The sequence below is a fragment of the Emydura macquarii genome, unplaced genomic scaffold, assembly GCF_026122565.2.
Source record: "Emydura macquarii macquarii isolate MOO-44397 ecotype Brisbane River unplaced genomic scaffold, CSIRO-AGI_Emac_v2 contig_3328, whole genome shotgun sequence".
Lineage (NCBI taxonomy): Eukaryota > Metazoa > Chordata > Testudines > Chelidae > Emydura > Emydura macquarii.
Genome location: NW_027133465.1, coordinates 4,813,800 through 4,831,930, shown reverse-complemented (window position 1 = coordinate 4,831,930; position 18,131 = coordinate 4,813,800). Strand labels below are relative to the sequence as shown.

Genomic DNA, 18,131 nt, shown 5'->3' with positions numbered 1-18,131 from the left:
CTTCAGCTGTGGACAGGACATTACTGTATAACCTTTTTAAAAAAAACGAAAAAAAAGGGCAACACTTAATACACAGATCCTCTCCATTCACTTAGTGTATGTATATATACTTACACACTGATACCTTATTTTAAATGGCACTATTTTGAAGGCATCCAGGCAATCAAATATAACAGTTAAGTAATTTTTATTTCTGATCACAGGGAAATGACTGGAATATGACTACTTTTAAATCAAATATCAGGCAGTCTCTCATTTAATATGAGCAGATTTGACTGTGGGACTGAATTGTCACATGAAATTATTTTGTGTGACAGTTTGAATAGGTCTGAAATAGCTTACATATAAATTCACCACCTTGAAAAAAATATCCTGCTAAGGTACGTACTGGCTTAAATAAGCCTATATGAATATCTACAATGTTTGTTAACCTTATTGTGGGCATGAGACCGCTTAAAACAGCTAATCATGAAAAATTCTGAAAGTAATAGTATTCTTGGAAGGTACTAACTGGAATATTGCACAACTTGCCTGAGAGCTATGGCTTTATAAAAATGCTTTTTTTAAAAGCATAATTTAGCCAGATCTCTGTCAACTGATGACATTTACAAAAGTGCCTAAGTTCTGTTTTCACTTTCTACTTTTGAAAAAAAGGACATAAATTGGATTCTGGCTCCTAAGTCACTTAGGCGCTTCTGAACATTTTACTCAGTATCTTTGTTGGTGATGTAGAAAACTGAGTAAAACAGCACACTTTTAGTATGAATACCAAATTGTGAGGAGTAGCATTTACCAGTAAAATATTTGAGAGAAGAAAATACAAATGGGCCCAGTCTGATTAGAAGTTAGGCAGAAAAGAACTAAAGGGGATTGAAGCCAAGAGGAAAATGCAATACTCTTATCTTTTTCTGTGGGCTTGTCTACATTTAAAATGCTGCAGTGGCGCAGCTGCACTACTTCAGTGAAGACACTACTTATGCTGATGGGGGGGTTTCCTATTAGTGTAGATCAGGGGTGGGAACCTTTTTGTTGCCAAGGGCCTGATGGTGGCCCTGGCGGCGGGCGGGGATTCGCCGGCGGCACAGTTACGTGTGGGGTGGTGCCCGCTGCCGAAATGCCGCCGCCGTTTCCGCCTTTTCGGCGGCGCGGTTTTGCAGTGTCTGCAGGGTTCCGTGGGGCAGTAACCGCCTCCGGACTCCACCCGCTGCCGAAAATGGGGCAGACGGCGGCAGGGTTTCAGCGGCAGGGTTTCGGCGGCGCGCACTTCCCGCCCGCCCGCGGGCCGGAGGTTCCCCACCCCTGGTGTAGATAAATCACCTCTTGGAAAGGTGGTAGCTAGGTTGAAGGGAGAATTCTCCCATTGACCTACCACTGTATACACCATGTATACACACTATGGGATGGATTTCAGTTATCCTGAACTACTTTCCTAGCATGGACCAGGCCTCGGTCTGTAACTAATATATGGGGGGGGGGGAATGATCCAGACCTACTGGGAAGGAGTAATCTGGAAACCAGTGAAGCTGAGACAGCAGAGTCAATAGGACAGCAAATTAAATAGTCTGCCCTATGATATGGCAGCAAAATAAGCTAGTGCAATTTTGAGCTGTATAGTCATCCCATCACTGGAACATCTCCACATGCCTGTGCTATATAAATACCCGGAAAATAGTATTCATTTCTGGGAATCTTAATCCTAGATCTATATTGATAAGCAGTGTTTAAAGAGTGGGCTAGATACCTTTACTGATCCAGATTTAGTGATCTCTTATTACAAGGTGTAACAATGGAGGACTGAGCGCTTTTCTGTACTCTCCACAGTCTTTAACTCTGTTTGCTTCTAATTCTTAATCTTTCATGTGTAGGTAATTCTTTTTTTTTTTTAAATTCCATCATCCTTCCAGTAACCTCTGCTTGTGTCTCTACTCAGCTAAAATTGCAGCTGTCAGACTGAACACTGCACTCTGAAAGAGGGTACGCCCGTTTTTTGGTATGTCATATGTTGTCTTTTGTGCTTTAGTGAATCTATGCAATCTTATTGGAGTTTTATGCTGGATACAGATGTATTTTCTACAAGCAACAGTTTCTTGAATAAATATCGCTATAGCTGTGGATAGCCACTTTATAGCCACAGGTTACTTTTTGGCAGATGGTGTATTGGATGCAGATCTCAGAGGTGGGGAAGTAGCTCTCTGCAGCTCAGAGCCTTTGAGGCTGCTTCTCCACCTTTGAGATCTGGGGTTGGGGCTGGCCACCGGTCAGCTGTTCCGTGGGGGCACTGGCCAGCAGGGGAGCCCCCGTGGAACAGCTGATTGGTGGCCAGCAGGGGAGCCCCCACAGAAGAGCTCGGAGGGGGGGGGACTGCCCTGTGGGCTGCCATTCAATCAGCTGTTTCGTGGAGCCCCCCTGCATGCTGATCAGCTGTTGGGCAGCTGCCTGAAGTGGTTTGGGGGTCCCAGCGCTGTAGGTGTGTGCGGGTGCAGATGATCACACTGCGGATGGCTGTCGGTGGTAAGATGATTGGGGGCAAATCCTTATTTGTGTATCCGTGCAGGACTCTAAATATCACCAAGGTACTTCTGCTCCTAGGGGGGAGTGTACTTAGCTTGAGCTTCATGATCTCTTAAAGCAAGCAGGTGGTGTTTGAGCATAAACAAGTGTTTATTTCAGGGTTCTCTGTGAATTGCAAGTGTAAAATTGCAGACTCTTGGAGCAGGTGGTGCTTTACTGTAATCAGTGTGAATGTGTGTCAGGAAATCCTGGCTTCAAAATGCTAACCAACTAGGTTTAGTATTTGAGTAAGTAGAGAGCACTATTGATGTGATTAACAGCAAAAATGTAAGGAAGGTTGTCTTTACAAATGCAGCAATAAATCCAGTTTTTAAAATCTCTAAGAATGTATTTCAAGCAATTAGCGATTTAATGCAAAAATTAAGAGAACTTAATTTAGAGAGTTTATGGAAAATTTATTCTATATGGAGCTATCTCATACTTAGTGTGGTGGCAGTTATAATACTGTAATGGAGATTATTAAAACTGACAGAGGTTTAATTTTAAAAAAACATACAAATAGCCTTCACAGATTCCTTCCTTCACTCCCGTGTATTAGAAGTTCCTGACTCAGCATGAGAAATGCACTTCATGTGTAGGACTTGCCATATTTTTTATTTGATCACTGTCAGTCATCTTTTTATAGGACTTCTTAGCTAAAAAGCACTATGGCAGGTGGCATGTTTGCTCACTGCAGAGTAGTACCTTTCCATTTTGAGTTATCACCATCTGAAAACTTGCAAACAAAATATTCAGGCATCTAAAGTATTAAATTACAAATAAGTAATTTGTTCCAAAGTAATAACAGCTCAGCACTGCATCCAAACTTGAAGATGCATGTGTTCACCTACAGTGGATTTCTGGTGATAGTCTCTCCAAGGCTTCACATCCCAAGAACCGTCCTCTGGTCAAGAATTAATAGTTCTCTCTCAAGTTCCAGTCAATAGCACTTGTGCAGCTGAGTTTTCATTGCCATTCTTGTATTTAGGTGTTTCGTGCCCCAGGGGCTAAGTGCACTGCCAGTTTAGAAGCAAAAGTTCAGACTAGAATCTCTAGCTGTGCTTCCTTTGGGATAAGTCTTCATCACTGGCATGGCCTGTCTCAAACAATCTATGGTACAAACTTTGTTTCACTGTTGGGTAATGCTACCCACAGAGTAAAGTGCTGGTGTTATTTCAAGGAGATGGCTATATTATTTATTAATTGTGTAACTGACAAGGTTATCAACAAGTTTGACTTTCTTAAGTGATGTCTCCAAATTTACATAGCAGAGCTGTTGACTTTTTAGAATTGGTACAGTCCTGGAAATATCACCAGAAATGTTTTCTTTCTTCTTAACAGACTAAAAACTATGTTCAGGGAACTCCAAAGAGAAGATGTAGTAATAGGACTTGTCTTTTTTACACTACCATCACTTAAAAAAAAATTTTTTTATCGTGCTGTAGTTTAGCTGGAGTTATGACCGGTTTGTGTAATATAAAGAAGGTGTATCTAAATTACTGCTGCAGAACCAGGGCATGTCTATGCTTAAAACGTTGCACTGCTGCAGCGCTTTAAGTCTAGTCGCTCTAAACTGATGGGGAGCTCTCATCAATTTAGTTAATCCATCTCCCTAAGAGGCAGTGGTTATGTTCGTGGGAGAAGCTGTTCCGCTGACATAGTGCTGTCTCCATGGGGGTATAATTGCGTCACTCAGGGGTATTGGTTTTTCACACCCCTGAGTGACATAGGTGACATAGTTATACTGATATAGGTTTGTAATGTAAACCAGACCCTGGATGCTTTCCTTAATCTATATTAAGTATAGTCTCATCATATTCAGGAGAGAGCTGTCCTGGAGAGAGTCTGTATTACTTCAAATATTCTGGTAAGGGAGGGGAGAGAAAAAGTTAGCTTATGTCCTGACAGAACATTTCATTTTTTAGTTTTTAATCATGAATGCAATAGCTGGTTAAATTGTGCAGTACTCCAAATGCTGCACTTTGGTTTACTCAGGCATACAGTGGAAAGCAGATTGCCTTCAGCCATATATAGAGCCCTCTGAGCATGTGATGTAAACCACACAGCCTGAATGTTTATGCACTCTTCTGATGACATGGTAACATTGAACAAAGTTAGTGGTTTATAACATCATTCTAACTCTGTTACTGCTGTTTTTAATTTAACTGACGTATTTCCTCATTTTAGCCAGAGAAATTTTGTCAACATACAGCATTCTCACCTGTTCTCACCTATATGGCTGTTGTAGTTAGCGAAAGATGAGGGAGAGGGGAGCATCTCTGTGGTATGTTTGGATGAAACCATTGAGTAGTGATTGTTGGACAGCTGTGATATCAAAATGGTCTTGTGCATAAAATTTATGTAGGGGTTTTTAGCTTCAAGTATTGGAGCCTATATCCTGTTCAGTCACTTACTCTTTTTTACAAAAGTTTATCCTAGCCAGTTGAATGCTTTTGCAAAGTGGCTTTCTGTGTAGTTTCTAGGGGTGGTTTGGGGGCGCTTTCTAATACTAGCAATTTGTCATTATCTCAACCTTAAGTGTAACTCTGTGTAAAGCTCTGTACAATTATAAAGTGCTGTGGGTGTGCCAGGTACTTAAGACAAGAAAAGACTGTTTTTTGCTGCCTAGAGGAGCTTGCCTTATAGTAGACTTCCTACACATCTTCAGATGTAACTTGTTTTTTTTCATGCACTGAAACTTGTTAGCTAGCATTTTATAAGCACAAATCGAGTGTTCCTAGTTATTAGAGTAGATAACTCAGAGGCTGTTAAACTGCGCTAGATAATACTACTCTTGTATAGCCCATTTTAACTGCATGAATGCTAACCCTTATAAAACCTGGTACCAAAATGTGTTCTCAATTGAAATTCAATATTAGCTTTCTTAACTATTTATCACACTTTAAATGAATAGTGACTTAACCTTTTTTTAAACTTCAAAATATTACACCTGATCATATAACTCTTATCAGTCCAAATAAAAAGCCTTTCTCAAAGCCTGTGAAACAATCTAAAGCTTAGGCAGTAAACTTGAGCATTAATGTTCACATCTTATTGGCATTGCTGACTTTTACACATCAGATACAGTGCAGTATGAAGAAACTGCCTTAAAGTTAATAGAAGGGGGAGTAGCAAAGCACATTGAATGAACCTGTAAGGCAGCTATTGACGATGGTTCAAAGAATCTTAATTGTGAAATGCTTTCACAAATGCACTTACTGTTGAGGGTCAGTGATGCTTGATTAAGCCCCAAAGGTAAGATCAGAAAGCATTTGGGACAATGAAAACCAAATGGTTCAAGTCATGCATTAATTATGGCCATGAATCACTTGTATTTTGGAACTCACTGTTTAACAGGCATTCACACATCAGCAGTGTTTCAGGTTGCTTTGTGTTTTGGACAACACTGACTTTGATAAAATGTATTTTGGAGTATATGGAGATCCTTACCGTGAGCATAGTTCTAGTCTCATCTTGAAACTTTGATTAGATGGATTCTGTTTTGTCTCTATTTTGACTATGTAGATGTTTCTCAGCCAGTTAAAATGTAGCTTCATAGAATCATGGACGTGATGGTTGGACGGGACCTCCAGAGCAGTGGTTCTCAACCTGCAGCCTAGTCAGCGTATAGCTGTGGCCCCTGTAAGGTCCTCAGGGCTGTAACTAGGGAGGGGGGTACCTGCCCTGGGTGCAGAGCAGGCAGGGTGTGTGTGTGCACATGCGTGCAAAAATGGGGCGGCGGAGAATCAGGCCCAGCCGCGTCATTCCTTTCACCCTGGAGGATCAGGTTCAGCAGTGTCAACAGGAGGACAGGGTGCTCAGTGCCTCTCCCACAACCCCTGTAGGATCGTGGATCCAGTGACCCTGGCTGAAGCAGGATCTCTGCACTAGGACTGCAGTAGCAGGTAGCAGGCGGGGCGGGCAGCTAAGGTAGACCATCAGGTGCAGGGAGGCAGGATGCAGGGGGCTGTGGCCACAGCAAATTGGGGCCATGGGGAAGGGAGATGCAGCTGGTGCATGGAGGACACTCTAGATGGGGAGGACTGGTAGCTGGGGGACTAGATACTGGTGCACGGTCCCTGGATGGGGGGATGGATTGATTTGGGGGAGCTGGGAGCAATTGCTGGGGGGTAGTCCCTGTGTGGGGAACAGGATGCTGGAGGGTACAGTCTCGGAGAGAGGGGGGGTATTCTGCCCTGGACAGGGGTTCTTGTCTCTTTTTTTTTTTTTTTTTTTTTTTTTTTTTTTTAAAAGAAAAAGAAAAAGTCTGCATAGCAGCCATGTGTGCCGGTGGGGGGCTGAGTGCTGGGGGGCCTCCCCGCACCAGGTAGGCAGGCTCCGCAGTTGTGCTCTCCAGGCGCTCAGACCAGCTGCACTGCCAGCAGTGGTGCAGAAGCAAGGGTGGCAGTACACCACGCCATGCCACCTGTACAGTAAATAAATTTTAAAAGTTAATATTTTATTTTGCTAATTTGAAGTGATCTTGGTAGACATTTACCAGTGTTGAAATGAAAGGTACTATATCAATTTGAATTGTATTGCTGTCATAACAAATACAAAACCTTTCTTTCCCTCCCCGAGGCGTACAGGTAGTGTGTGTGTCTAATATATTGTGTGGATGCGGCCCACATAACACTCAGAGCTGCATATGCAGTTCACAATGGTAAATAGGTTGAGAACCATTGCTTTAGAAGAGTCATCTATTCCATTTCCACCTGCATTGAGACAGTCTAGGTATACTTAGTCCTATCTTTGACTATCTATTGATGGCCCTGCACACTCCAATTACAGCAGCACCCACTGTAGATTTACTGACTCCGAATTGATTCCCAATTGAGCGGTAACAGTTGGGGGTTGCCAGCTTCCACAGAGCGATGGCGATTCTCTTCTCCACCATCAGAGCTTGTCTCAAGTGAGTATTCACGTGCTTCAGGGATGGGGCCAGCTCCGAGCAAAGTTCAAGGAAAGTGGCCTTTCACATACAAAAGTTTTGCAGCCACTGGTCATCATCCCACAGCCGCATAATGATGCGGTCCCACCAGTCTGTGCTTCTTTCCTGGGACCAGAACCGGTGCTCCACGGACTGCAGATGATGTGTTACAGGCTGCAGCAATCGGGAATTGTTCTGCTCGATGGCTTGTAGCAGGGCAGCCTCGGTGGCATCGCAGTTACCTGTGCTTTGGCTTCTTGCTCTACTTCAAAAATACTCAGTGATAAGCTGCAATATATTTGTGACGCTCACAATGATAGTGCAGAGTTGAGCTGGCTCCATGTCTCTGCAGCAATGGCAAGCGCGCGGCATAAACAAACGGCGCGAAAATCGGTTTCCTGTTTGTTTGGGAGGGGGAAGAGAGGGAGAAGGAGCATTGCATCATGGGACGTTGAAACTCGTCCCAACAGCCACTGCGGCTAGTTGCACTGTGGGATAGCAACCCACAGTGCACTGCTTTGAATGTTGACATAAGCATGGCAAGTATAGATGTATGAGCCCAGCGCAAAGAGCATGGTGTGTACATGCTCCAGCGACTTCTAAAAATCGGTGGGTGAAAGTCAACTTCTAAGTAAGACGACTTTACTCTGCAGTGTAGACATATCCCTAGACTCCCCTATGGTACTTCCTAGTGCTTTAGGAATGAGTATCTAATACTTTCTAGACTTGCTTTGCTATTAAATTCCTTCACATTTTTCCTTTGACTTGTATTTAAAAACCGATTCAGTGGTATGTGGTGACTGCCCAACTCCTGTCCTGCTCCCGTTACCCAGATTGAGAGGTGAACATCTAATAACCATCTCATAAACTCCTGATCTTAATCCATTTATGTCTTGCAACTTCCAGCCAGCTATGGCATGGGGGGCTCCCCTGTGACAGCCCATCATGTCATACTTACCTGACCTCCTGTAGACTACTGTGAAGTTCTGTAGTGTGAATCTCAATCTACTAATGGGGAGGACATTTGACACACATGGCACAGTTAAAACTGTAGAGGCACATTCTGGGCACCTAATGAAAAAACCTTGATGTCTAAAGAGACCATTGGTATTCTTCCCCTTTTAAAATCAGAGTCAATAGTCTGTGTTCATACTGCTTCTGCTGTTGGGAGTAACCATTATATTCATCACAAAGGCACATTATATACAAATAATTAATTCCTTCTTTAACTTGTGTTTTATTTTCAGGCTTCATAGAGCCCAGTGTGCAATTAAACAGACTCAGGTAACTGTTCAGAAAATAGGAAGGGAGATTGAAGAAAAACTGAGACTTACATCCACAAGCAATGAACTGGTATGCTTTAACACTCAACTTTGAAATCTTACTCTTTCAGACTTCCTTATAAGAATGCAGTTAAATGATGCCCAATGGACACACAAGCATCTTTTAAAACTTTAGTATAAAACCTTCCTTACATTTTAATATCAGCTATTTTGAATGGAAACTCATCTGAAAAGTGCAGTGTATTGGATTTTGTATTATATCTACATTACTGAGAGGGGGGAAATTAATAGGTCGCTTAATACTTTACACTGCTAGTGCATAAACATCAGCTGAAAAGTGAACACAAAACATTTATGAAAAAAATAAAATTTTAGAGATTGGGATTAATGATCTACCAGTGGAAAGTGTGGTGGGTTCTAGTTGTTTGGGCTGAGTCTAATAGTTGTACTCATTTGCAGCTCAGTCTTTCGGGATTAGTGCATTGCATGTACTTCTCAGACACAAGTGACGTGTCTAGTTTAAATTTAAACTATGATTCCGCTACAGCTTTGTGCCGTCTTCTCACTGGCTTTGAGAAAAGCAGCATATTGGCAGTAGTTTCTATCACAGAAGGAGTGAGCTCAGTTCAGAGCTGTAAGCCAACTTAGCCAAAATCACTCATGCTGACTTAATTTAGAAATTTATTTTGGCACTAGTTGGCAGGCTCCTGGCGCCTTGTATCACTTTAAAAAAAAAAAAAAAAAAAAAAAAAGCCAATAATTTTGCGATGTGCTAGGTCCTGGACTGAGAATACTGAATTAATTTCAGTAAGTGTCCCAAACCAGGCTAAGGTTTTGACAAAACATGCTTTAATTCTCTTTCTTAACTATAGAGTGGGTAAAAGAAGTAATCAATCCTTTTTACTCAGGTGACAGACCATCTTCACATCCAAAGATTTGCAGTATATTTTACTGAATGGCTCTTTGAACATTTGGTTCATTGTCGGTAGTACTGCTACCTTTCAGGTGTGCAATGTTTCCAGCTGTCTTGCCGCATGTAATATGTACAAATATATTCCCGACGGGGACAGAGATACTTGTGTACAAAGATAATGTATATTAGACCCAGTCAAAATGCTGCAGCCTTCCTACAAGTTCAAACTTGTGTGTTGTTACATCAGATGAAGCCAGACTGGATAGACTAGTTTCTGGGAAATGGTGCTATCTCTATTGATGCCTTTTCCTGTGCTGCCCTCAAAGCATATTATTTGTAAAGTACTGTGTATATTCCCTTAAAAAAATTCAATAACTGAAAATCCTATTTGTAACTATAATTTAGACGTTCTTGGCAACTTGTTAGCACAAGTTGGTGCTGCCAGAGAGTGCCTATTATTGAATCTTACTGTATTTAATTTAAGTAACAGTGCATGAGGAAGCTTCCTTTCAATATATTAATCAATCCTCCACTTTTTTTTAATAGAAAAAAGAGAGTGAGTGTTTACAGTTGAAGATTTTGGTGCTTCGGAATGAGCTGGAGAGGCAGAAAAAGGCATTGGGTCGAGAGGTGGCCTTATTGCATAAGGAACAAAATACGTTGCATGACAAAGGTGAGTGTAGAATGAAAGGAATTTTCCAGTGGCAGTATTCACAGCTCAATATCCAAAAGGCCAAGTAGCCTGCTTTGTGAGTATGAAAACTACTACAAAAGTGAGATCACATCATCTTTTTAAGTAGCTGGATTCCCACTTTAAAGTTTGCAGCCAAATGTGCTATCTTCAATCTGAAAGAGTTGCACTTAACCTGTGCAATGGCTGCATCAAAAGAATGATCAGTCACAACATACCAGAGTGACATTAGAAGATGCAAGTGAAATGACACCGAAAATACTCGTCTGCTATCCATCTTGCCTAACAACTAAAATCACATAGGATTGCTCCATGTGGAGATCACACTATGAAAGTTATTAGTTCCATGCTGAATCCAAGCAGTTAGCAATATCCGAAATATATAAAGCCACATCACAACACAGTAAGTGATGGTGTAATAGTAGCACATCTCAAATTCTAGTTGTGAAGGATGAGGGATTATTTATATTGCAATAATGCCCAGGTGCCACATTATCAAGTCAGACCCCGTTGTGCTAGGCAAGCTACAAAAACAGTCTCTACCCCAAAAAGCTTACTATCTAAATAAATGCTTCAACACTCAGTTTGTTGGTACAGCAGAAAGCATATTGTTAATATAAGATATTAATATTAAGTACTGATCTCTTTTCTAGAAATCATGTATGTATTGTGAGCTGCACAAACAGTTTGATCTCAGCATGGGACTTTACAGTAGATTGAAAGATAGGACATTCAAGGAATATTGATAGTTAGGTATTCTAAAAATAGAGGGTTTACTGGTAACTCTTCCCCCTTAACTCTAGCAGTAGAAATAGAGCTACTTTATCTGCGTAACTCCGTAACTGTGGAGTCAGGCTGGGCATGTGTCAAGGAAAACTAAGCTTTTCTATTGGCTGTGTTTGGTTGATGTACAGTGTGTGCAGACCATTTCCCCCTTTACTGGAGGGAGGTGGCGTTTCTACAGCTATTCACGCTATTACCCCATATGGCAGCATACTGTGAAGAACACACTTAATGATAACTGAAGAGGTTTGTGTACCTAAGCTTGTATCTAATTTTCAGAATTGTTAGTGTTGAAGTTTGTCAATTCACAGAATATACAATGCTGTTAAATGGTTTTTCTAATCGTTCCTGTTCTCTAGGAAATGCTTTTGAGACTGAATACCAGAGGCTTCAAATGCATAAAGAATCCCTGCAAGAGTTGAGAAAAGAATGCAGTGCGAAGAGGTAAACGGACCCATGGTTCCATTCATCTTTATCTGTAATTGGAAAAGGATAGTTTTGTGATTAAGGCACTTGGATTAGAATCACAAGATTGGGCAAGTCACTGAATCTCTCTGCCTCAGTTTCCTCATCTGAAAAATATGTAACAATGCTCCTTTCTCCAGTCTTGTTTAGCTTGTAAACTCTCTGGGGCATGGATTGTATGTATACAGCACATAAACTGATGGGGCCTTTAGGTGCTGTTGTAATATAAATAATTGCTTTATAACACTAAAAATTGGTCTCAAAACTGAAAAGGGTACAAGCAATATGTCAGCATGACTGAAAATTACAGGGTAACATTGCCTTCTGTAATTATCTTTCCAGTTGCTAAGTTGTCTGGGGTTTTCTTTTTGCTAAGGAGCGGGGTATGATAGTGCAAGGAGTTTGAGCTCACTAATTATCTTGGTTTTTCTCCCCCAAAAGAGAACTGTTCCTGAAGACCAATGCACAGTTGACCATTCGATGCAGGCAGTTATTATCAGAACTTTCCTATATTTACCCTATTGATTTGGTAAGTTTCAAGTTTTTTAAGAAACATATGGAACTAGAATAAACTTTTTGTCTGCCAGATGTGCTCTCTAGCTGCCTTCAGAGTAAAATGCTTTTCTCTTCCACACTGTTGAGCTCCGAGCTCCATGCCATTTCTTTCTCCTGTTTCCTTTCTGATGTTTCTTAATTTGAATCTGACAGTGAGCTTGTTTGGCAGGAACTTCATCTACTCTGATGTCCCTGCTCCTCTCCCTTTCAGTCACTAGGATTCTGATTTGATAATGTTTGCCTCTGAACATCTCCCCATTCTCCTCACATATCTCAGCCTGCCCCTGTGCACTCTCTCTCTCTCTCTCTTCCCTTATCTTGCTGCAGCAATTTCTTTGGGAATTAGTTGTTGCCACACCACTGTATTTCAGCAAATGAGTCCATAGAAGGCTGGTACATGCTTGAGCTGTGGCTGTCTTTTCATTCACATTGAATTACTTCTCTAACTTACATTGTAAATGCCACAAGGAAAGGACCTTATTGTGCTGCACTGTAGTAACAGAACCCTGCCACCGAACCATGGTAATTATTTAAACTTGGATCGCTCGTTGTGGCTTCTGAAACGGCAAGTAAAACTGATAGTTAGAGCACAAGATAGTAGCTGATACTCATCTTACCAGACTTCACTAACTTAGCTAAATTTTAACACAGTAGGCAAAAAATCTTCATCAGAAGATTGAGTCCCAACATCCTTCACACAACATAAGTTTAAGATTTTTGTAAATTCAGTTGAATGAATGTGAAGCCATTCCTGTTTGAATTAGTCTTCTGCAAATATTTTAAATGTAATGTTGTGTGAAAGACATTACTCTGAAATTTCTTAATTTTGAATTTTTCATTTATATTAACTGATTGAAAATGTACAAAGTCTCCTTGGTCTGTTTTTAATATGCCTCTAAGTTTTGTTTGGAACTTGCAACTTCTGTCTTATTTTTATATGTTCTATGTCCCATTCTCATTTTCTGCTGTTCATATCCACAGAATGATCAAAAGGATTACTTTGTCTGTGGAGTCAAGCTGCCTAATTCTGAAGACTTTCAAGGTAGCTGGATATTTATCTTTCATTTACTACCTAGAGTTGTGACACTACTTTAGCATTACATAGGGCAGATTTACCATTTAGGAGCCAGAGTCCACTTTTGGAAACTTTCTTGCCCAGTCCTACCTCCTGAGTAACTCAGAAATTGACAAGTCACAATATAAGAGAAGTTAGAAGCAGAATGTCAGGGTAGTATAGAAAAACAGCTGGATAGACCAGCGGTTCTCAACTACGGGTCTGCAGCCCCTTGGAGGGCTATGAGCAGTTTCAGGGGTCCATGAGCTCTGGTGGGCAGAAGCTGGGAGTGCCGGTGCCCCCCAGCTGGGCCCTTGAATTTTTATAGCATGTTGGGGATCCTCAGAAAGAAAAAGGTTGAGAACCCCTGGGATAGACAACCTCCAAAATGATCCCTCCACTCTCTACATCATGAATAGAATTTCACTGGAAAGTTTTTTGGTTTGTTTTTGGTATTTGTTTAATGCCTTACCTCCTGTAATCTCCTATAAAACTAACTCCACGTCCAATTTTGCTGGAGATGCAAAGAGTGCATGACAGTCTTTCTGGGACTCTCCATAGATTCAAATGTTGTCACCACAGCCCCAATCTTGCAGAAAACTTTTGACATTGTTAGGTAGGTAAAGACCAATCCCTTGATGTTCTGAGCTGCTTCTCTCTCTGTCCCATGATTCTGAAAGAATATTTTAAACACATTAATAGGTACCAGGAAATCAGACCTTGGCTGATAAAACCCCAACCCCCGTGAGACACAAAATGGAGCAAATCACACCTTTAATCGTGCAAACTGAACTAACTCGGGTTACCCACAACATGAAATTAACAGATAAACCCTTATTTATATAAATAACATCCCAAAACACACCAACTCCCTCACCCCAAAAAGGGTGCTGCTTGCCAGCAGAGAAAGAAGTGTTATTTTTAAGTAGTGGGAGGTGCTGAAAAACTACTGTGATGGGGGACATACAAGAAATTGGATTCTGACCTAAAATTACATGACACCATATGTGCTTGTCAATCCTTATACACTGACTAACCTTTTCGTACATATTCATACAAATACTTTAGCTCTAGTATGTTTACCTGGCTTTTTAAAAAAATCATACTAGCTACCTGTAATATAAACAATATTACACCAAATAGGCCGCATCAAATATATACATTACTGTATCTTTATGGTGACACTATTTCAATTGCCTTTATATCACTATTTATAATATATCATAAGTGCAAATATAAATCTGCAGATACTGTATGGCATATATTTTTGTCTTTATATGCCTGCCACTAGCAATTGTAGACCAACCTTTACATTTATCTATGTAAGGGTTTGAAAATTAAAATTACTGAAATAATAATTACACTCAGGAACTCTTGCCTCTCAGACTTTTGTTCAGTCTGCTAGTGATGTGGCCTCAGAAAAATAAAAACATGAATTCAAGTAATAAACATAATGGCCATAGTGGATCAGACCAATCGTTCATCTAGCCCAGTATTCTGTCTTCTGAGAGCGGCCAGATGCTTCAGAGGGAATGAACAGAACAGGGCAATTTGAGTGATCCATCCCTTGTCATCTAGTCCCAGCATCCAGCAGACCAAGTTTACGGACACCCATGGCATGGGGTTGTGTCCCTGACTATCTTGGCTAATAGCCATTGATGGAGCTATCCTCCATGAACTTACCTAATTCTTTTTTTTTAACCCAGTTATACTTTTGGCCTTCACAACATGCTCTGGCAACAAGTTCCACAAGTTGACTGTATGTTGTGTGGAAAAAGTACTATTTCTTTGAGTAGTGTCCCTACGGGTGCATGCATGTTAGTCAGGGTACGTCTTCACTGCCATGGCACAGGGATCGATGCAGCAGCTTCAATTGAGGAGGTCTGTGTAGACCTGCTCAGTTGATCGGAGAGCGCTGTCTGGTGGACTCCATTAATCCAGCTCCCTGAAAGGAGTAAGGCTGCGTCGATGAGAGGGCATCTCCTGTCATGCTATGTGAACGTAAGTACGGTGATGGGAGATACCCAAGCTATGTTATGTAGCTTGTGTATCTCCTGTCGACCACTGCCACCAGTGTAGACCAAGCTTCAATCTTCTGCCCCGTACCATTGTTGTATAGCATAGCACGCGCAAACCGCCCTCACTTCCTTCTCTACTGCAAAGCTCCATAGCAGAGAACAAGGCTGCCTGACACGTGTAGGCCGAATGGACCCTGCTATGAGAAATCTCCAATCAAAGATGCAGGGGGGCGGTAGTGCACCTGGACTGTCACATCCGTAGGGGAATATATCTCAAAGAACCAGAGTTACTGCACAGGGGGAGTAACCATTCTTTCCTTTAGTTTGTGTCTCTACTGCTGCAATGATCAACACCCCCCACAATACACCCTTCAAGAGCCATGGATCCTACACATCCCTATCACAACATGTGGCATACCTCATCCACTGTGCTAAATGCCCCAGTAACAACTATGTGGTGAAACCAAACAATCACTACGCTCTCAAATGAACTCACACAGGAAAATGATAAATAAAAACTCCTTATCACCTGTGGGTAAACACTTTCACAAAGCAATCACATATAGTGCTACTTCACTACCACCATGAGCTACTCTGTCATTCCTATATATTCTGTACCATGGTATTACCGTATCCCATTGATTATCATCATTCCATCAAGTTTGTGTTGCCTGTTTATATCAATATCCTCATTTAATACCAGATACTCAAGTTCACCCATCTTAGTATTGAGACTTCTAACATTTGTGTATAAAATTTGTCAATATTTGTCTGCTTTCATGAGATGTAATTGAATGGGACTTTTTTTCTCATTTTACTGTTTCTCTTCAGCTCCTACCTGTACATTAACAACTTCTATCCTTTCCTCTTTATCAGGATATTGAGAATCCCTGTTAATGGATCCTCCCCAAAGAATGTCTGTCTGTCTGAACAGTGTGGTGCTCCTCACTCATCAGCTTTCCCCCAGCCCTTCTTTTAAAAACTCCACAGTGACCTTTTTAATTCTGCATGCCAGCGATCTGGTTCAACTTTGGTTAAGGTGGAGCCCATCCTTCCTATATAGGCTCCTCCTTTCCTAAAAGGTTCCCCAATTCCCAATAAACTTAAACCCTCCTTCCTACATCATCATCCCATCAAAACATTGAGACCCTGCAATTTTGCATGTCTAACTGGTCCTGCTTGTGGGACTGGAAACCTTTCAAAAAATACTATGGAGGTCCTGGACTTTAATCTCACCTAGCAGCCTAAATTTGGCCTCCAGGACCATTCTTCTACCTTTCCCTATGTCATTGCTACCTGTATGTACCATGACTACTGGGTCCTCCCCAGTACTGCAATCTTCACACCTGGCAGGAAATTCACCTTGTGGTTCTCCCAGTCATCACAAACCCAACTATCTGTAGTTCTAATAATGTAATCCCCCATTACTATTACCTGTCTCTTCCAAATAGCTGGGTCCCTTCCCCTGGAGGGGTATCCTCAATGCAAGAGGATTCTGTGACATCATCTGGAAGGAGAGTCCCAACTATAAGATTGTTTCCCTCCCCTCCAGTTTGCTGATTTCCTTCCCTGGGACTTTCATCCCCAACAGCATGGAGGCTGTCATACTGGGGGTGGGACTACTCTACTGTTTCTGAGAGAGTCTCAAATATGTACCTCTGTCTCCCTTAGCTCCTCCAGTTCAGCAACTCTGGTCTCAAGAGCCTCTGCTTGGTCTTTGAAGGTTATGACCTGCTTGCACTGAATGCTTACATAGGCCACGTAATCATATATGCCACATTCAGTGCTATTGGATAGCCCCCACTCTGCTGCTACATTTCTGCCTGCATAATTTTTATTCTTGCATCTGTTTTTGTTTTGTGGTGTGTTTGTTGGCCTAAATTTAGAGAATGTTATGTGTATCTGGCTCTCATACTCTATCTCTAAACTCTCATGTTTACTGCTCCTGATTGCTAGCACCTGTGGTCGCTTAGGAATTGGTTTTTTAACCCAGAGTTCTTCCTGAGTAGCCAGGCCTCCTTTATTGAGGAATTAGGGATCAAAGGATGGCAGGCTTAGAGCTTCTTAAGGAGGCTCTGAGCCTTGTCCAGCAAGCCGCTAGGCTCAACACACTGCCCCGCAAACACACCACACTGTAAACTCCAATCGAGCAGGCGCACAACAAACAAACTGATGACAAACTCACCCAAGAGTCACATAGTCGCTCTTCCTTCACCTGTAGACCTCCCTTGCAAAACTCTTGTTTGCTGCTCCTGTTCTCTGACTCCTGCTACTGTTCACTAAAGCAACTAGCTTTTTAAAACATAGTCTATAGTGTAGTAGTTAGTTCTTTACAGCACAAGTGATTTAGTATAAATCCTAGCATATTTGGTGTGGGGACCATTGATATGTTTGAGTTAAAATGTCAGAAAAATACAAGTGAAATGAGATAGGGAGATATCAGTGTGGCTAGTATTTCTTCTCTAACTGTTCTAAAGATGAGCCATAGTACTAGTTCTACAATCCTGAGCAGCTGTCTTGTTTGAAACATGTTTAAAGTGCCTTTGTGCCAGTTTAGATTGTCATAATTTATTGGTGCTATCTGAAGAGACTGAGTCCTTTCAGGTTTGTCACAAGGAATTAGTCTGCCTACCCTGTGGATACTATGAACTGAGTGGGGAAAAAATGAAATATTGATTTTTACTTGGTGTTCATCTTTTTTTTTTTTTTTTTTTTTTTGCATGTTCGTGTAGAGTGATAGTGAACAGTTAGTTGAAAAATAAAATCTGAAGTTTATGACATCAGAGTTCTACTTTAATGAGACCCACATTTGCTGCAGAAGTTTAATCCCTTTGTACAGAATAATTCTTTTGTTACTTTTGTGTTGTTATTGTGTTACTTTTAAGCCTG

At 41.3% G+C, this 18,131-nt stretch overlaps 1 protein-coding gene across 1 annotated transcript in view; it reads left to right on the top strand.

The window, feature by feature from the left end:
* The window catches only part of UVRAG (UV radiation resistance associated), a 155,497-nt gene that overhangs the window by 57,840 nt on the left and 79,526 nt on the right, over positions 1-18,131 (top strand). Inside the window, exons 7-11 of the mRNA XM_067533189.1 lie at positions 8,728-8,833; positions 10,223-10,349; positions 11,510-11,594; positions 12,057-12,144; positions 13,152-13,212. Coding sequence (XP_067389290.1) covers positions 8,728-8,833; positions 10,223-10,349; positions 11,510-11,594; positions 12,057-12,144; positions 13,152-13,212 — 467 coding nt within the window. The remainder of the gene's footprint in view (positions 1-8,727; positions 8,834-10,222; positions 10,350-11,509; positions 11,595-12,056; positions 12,145-13,151; positions 13,213-18,131) is intronic.